The sequence below is a fragment of the Cyprinodon variegatus genome, unplaced genomic scaffold, assembly GCF_000732505.1.
Source record: "Cyprinodon variegatus isolate N-32 unplaced genomic scaffold, C_variegatus-1.0 Scaffold37, whole genome shotgun sequence".
In the NCBI taxonomy this organism is placed as follows: Eukaryota; Metazoa; Chordata; class Actinopteri; order Cyprinodontiformes; family Cyprinodontidae; genus Cyprinodon; species Cyprinodon variegatus.
In genome coordinates, this window is record NW_015150490.1 from 1754233 (window position 1) to 1758416 (window position 4184).

General features: G+C 34.9%; 1 protein-coding gene across 1 annotated transcript in view; it reads right to left on the minus strand.

Annotated features, from left to right (window-relative positions):
- Positions 1-1878: 1878 nt before the first annotated feature.
- LOC107080767 (vesicular inhibitory amino acid transporter-like) overlaps positions 1879-4184 on the minus strand; it is a 7693-nt gene continuing 5387 nt past the window's right edge. Inside the window, exons 5-8 of the mRNA XM_015368972.1 lie at positions 3694-3931; positions 3350-3512; positions 2053-2198; positions 1879-1995 (exon numbers count right to left, since the gene is read on the minus strand). Coding sequence (XP_015224458.1) covers positions 1879-1995; positions 2053-2198; positions 3350-3512; positions 3694-3931 — 664 coding nt within the window. The remainder of the gene's footprint in view (positions 1996-2052; positions 2199-3349; positions 3513-3693; positions 3932-4184) is intronic.

The window sequence follows — 4184 nt, forward strand, 5'->3', positions numbered from 1 at the left end:
GTTCAAAGACTATTTTTGGACGTACAAAAGATTAAATATTTTGATAAATGATTGGTTTATTTTGCTTCAACTCAAATGGCAAAACAGGTTTATGTGTCATATTTATTATTATTGAAATTTTGCATGTAGTACATGCCTTCTCAGAAGAAGCAGGTAATGGGTGAATAGATGGATGCTCTTGTCATCACTAGTAAAAACAGCTTAGAACTCAAAGGCAAAACTTTTGCCTCTATAAGTCATCCTTTTTTTGCAAATATAACCAATAACAATTAAAAAGTTGCTTTGAGGTAGGTAGATTTCAGATTGCTATAGATTCATTTTTTTTCTGAAAGCATATGGCTGAACAGAGCTTCTATCGTTCTGCATTAAAGGGAAAGAAGAAGAGTTTCAGCAATCTGATAACTGACAGTGTGAAAAATGTGTGAATGATTCTCAATGATTCCAAGTTTATTATTAGATACATAACAAATAGCCAAGTTCATACATTTTACACAACATCTTAAAGTTACATCTGAATAGAGCAAATCACAGAGGGTTACATTAGAACAACATTAAAATTGAATCTGATCATGATTATGTGTTGAGACCCTATGAATCTTCATAGTGCTAAAGGATTAGGAAAGGTTATATGTTTGCGTGTCGCCATTGGAAATATTTGTTGTTAACAATAATGGTTTTGATATGGGAGTGTTTGGCAGACAGAGGTACAGTGTACTACTAAAAAAAACAGTTATTTAATGATTAAAAACCACCATCTTTGAAGTTTTATTTGCTCTGGATTTCACCAGCGGGTCAAGAATTAAAAATGAGTAGTTTTACTGCAGTTATCCAGACATAATACCCAGTTGAACAAATAGATTCTAATCATTGTTACTGAACTGGGACTGCCTTTATGCTGAGTTCAACTCAATAAGTGCAACCTAAAAGCACACTATAGAGCAAAAGAAAAGCAATAAACTTAATAAGTGGCATGAAAACCAAAGAAAAAATCTATTTGATCGCAAAGTCAGGCTAATAACCTAAGATTTTTTCAGTATTTACATGAAAATAAATATTTCAAATAATTATAGAAAACATCATACTGCTTAAGTATTGTTGAATGATTACATTTGCCTTCACTGTCTAATTTTAGGAATGTTTTGTTGATGTTGCACCCAGGAAACAGTTTAAAAAAGAATTCCAGCTGAGAAATACAGTCTATTATTTCCAATTGTATCATATCATATCATACCAGTTGACCATGTCAGATTTTGTCATAGCTTTTTGTAACATTTGCTATAAAAAGGAAATATATAAAATTGTATTAACACAGTGACTCAAAATAAATTGTATTGTATCACATTATTTTGCATCATATCATACTGTATTATATTGAATTAAAATAATGTATTAAATCATACTGAACTACACTGTAGCCCACTGGAAGTTAAGCTTAATGTTTTATCCTACTGCATTGTTTTTTCTAGCATTATTCTGCTTTTATTTTTTTCATAGCAAATTAAATTTAGTTAATTTGGGTAGTATCACCTTATACTGTTTCCTGTATATTACATTATATTGAAAGACCTCAAACTGTCTTATTTCAAATGGTCTGAAAATGACATGTATCATTTATCAACTGTCGTAATGTAAAATTGCATCATATCATATTATATTGTACTGTATTCCATCACATTGATTTAATCACATTATATTGTACTGTATTAGATTTTATCTCCCATTTGTTGAAGTTAATTGGATTTTTTTTCGGTTTTTGGACACTTCTGTGAATACGCATATTTGTTGTTGTAAAATAAATATATGGTTAAAAAGGAGTAAAGACAAATTGAAGAGAACAATGTACATTGTAAGGCTACCTTTTTAAAGTAGTTTACCAACTTAAAGATCCTTTAACAGTCCTTTAACAGCACAAATCACACCAGCAACGCTACATATGATCCCCAGACTCAGTATAGCCACATCTATAATCCGATCCTGCACAGTGAGTCGCATCCACTGCAATTTGAGATGAAATAGAGATGGAAGTATGAGTGTCATTGCTGCTCCGGTCACACTCCCAGTCAGGCCCATTAGCAGAGAAAACCTGGGCACTAGCATGGACAGTAGGTATGACGACACCAACAAGGCGCCACGGACCATGAGAGTTGGACAAGAAATGCCATGACTTGTCTGTTTGGAAGAAGATGATAGGGAAGCATCTGGAAAGAGATCGAAGGAGAAAGGTTGGAAAGAGTTGCAGTGATGTTATTGGTGGCAAGCCTTACTGACCCAAACAACTTTTCTCTCATAGTTTCATTGGAATAACGTAATGCAACTCCTAAAACATAAATTATAAAAGTAACTTGCAGTAATATTGGGTGTTTAGTTAATCAATTAGGGGATGTTTAAACTCTTTGTTCAGATGCTTTTTTTAAATATCACAAATAAATGTATATCTTTTTTGCTACATTAAACTTCACCAAAACCAAAAATAGCCCTGTAGAGTAGGGAATAATTGTCCAACAAAGCCCAACTTTTGATAAAAAAAATGAATGATTCATTCTGTATACAAGGGTGGAAACTACCAACTCCCACTGCCCTACTGAGAGGGGCTTTATTTAAATAATTCACAACAAATTTCAACTAAAGGTGAAAAAAAATTATCTAGTTTTATACAGAAACACTCTAGAAATTCATTCTGATCACATAAACAGATTAAAAGTTAATCACATAAATTGTTCAACAATCCTAGTAATTAGACAATCATGTCAGGTTGAGTTATTATTCAAAAATGGTAAAACGTTTTCTGTCTAAAATAACCAGCAGATTACATTATGGTGTTATAACTGCTGCATTTACTTAAACAACCATGCTTGTAGTAAAAGGGGAGAAAAGAAGCCCCCTTTAACAGGATAAAACCTCTGAAACCTGGCTCTGGGTGAGAGACCTTTTGCTGTGGATAACTAGGAGTTTGAAAAGTGGCAGGTAAATTGGGCTGATTCAAACACCGCAGAGTAGGATTCATAATGTGAACAGGACAACATCATGCAATATCCTTTGACTGGCTCAGGGTACCAATGCCTTGGAGCTACCACAATACTGCTGCAAATGCCATTGAGTTGAAGCAGATTATCTGAGTGACATTAGCCTGCTAGTCCAAATCGATGGGTAAAATCCAAGCCAAGGAATTAACCTGAGGCTGTTTATTATAGCTGTTACAGTATCTTCATGTCTTTAAGTTTGACAAGAATGAAAGTACAAACATCAAACTTTAGAATAAGCCTTAAAACATTTTTAACAGAATATTCATTTTGTGGAGCATTGCTGAAATAAGTGATTTTTGTAAAAGAAAATTTCCTGGCTGTCTCACCTCTAAGAAACCATGTTTGAAGAATCTCAGCAGCAGAGTAGAAGGGCAGAGGGAAGGAAAGAAGAGCTTTAGCTAGGAGACACAGATTGACAATAGGCCGAAGGTTAAGGGGCAGGTTGTCAGTGATAACTTCACTGGTCTCTGACCCCCAAGTCAACACCGCCTATAGGGAAGAACAATGAAAAGATAGTCTTTACTAGTGTGTCCTCTTTATGTTCTATCGATATCACACCTGATGTTGGAAAGGGCCAGATCTGGTAAGTATTTATCTATTACAATTTTCTTTTTAGAAGCCACCACAAACTGTCATTCAGTGTATATAGAGATTCAGCATTTGCACCTACCAGTAGTGAAAAAGTGGTTTTCATGATACATGCAACTCCATGGGTCCAACCCAACATGGTGTCAAACTGCCCTCTGACCTCCATGCTGCCTTCTAGGGAAGGTAGGAAGATCTGAGAGGTGTAGGAGAAGATGATGACACCTACTGAGACAATGAAGTCTTCTGGGTCCACAGACAGAGAGAGGGAGGACCAGGACCAGTATCTGGCACAACTCAGGCAGTACAGTATTACTAATAGGCTGACAAGGAGACAAAATATAAAACAAAAAGGGTCATTGACAATTTTGAACATTTTAACAAGTGTACAAAACATGCTCTACTGGATCATTACAATTTCCTTAGCCTGGAATATTTCTCTTATTGTTGGGGTGTGTTTTTAAGCATAAACTTACCCATGTCAGGGTTCTGGCCTTTGTTTAGATTTCTTTTTAAACTGTAGTTGTTTTCTGGCTGTGTTGTGTTTTCTGTTAATCTCTATTGCCCCCTTGTGCT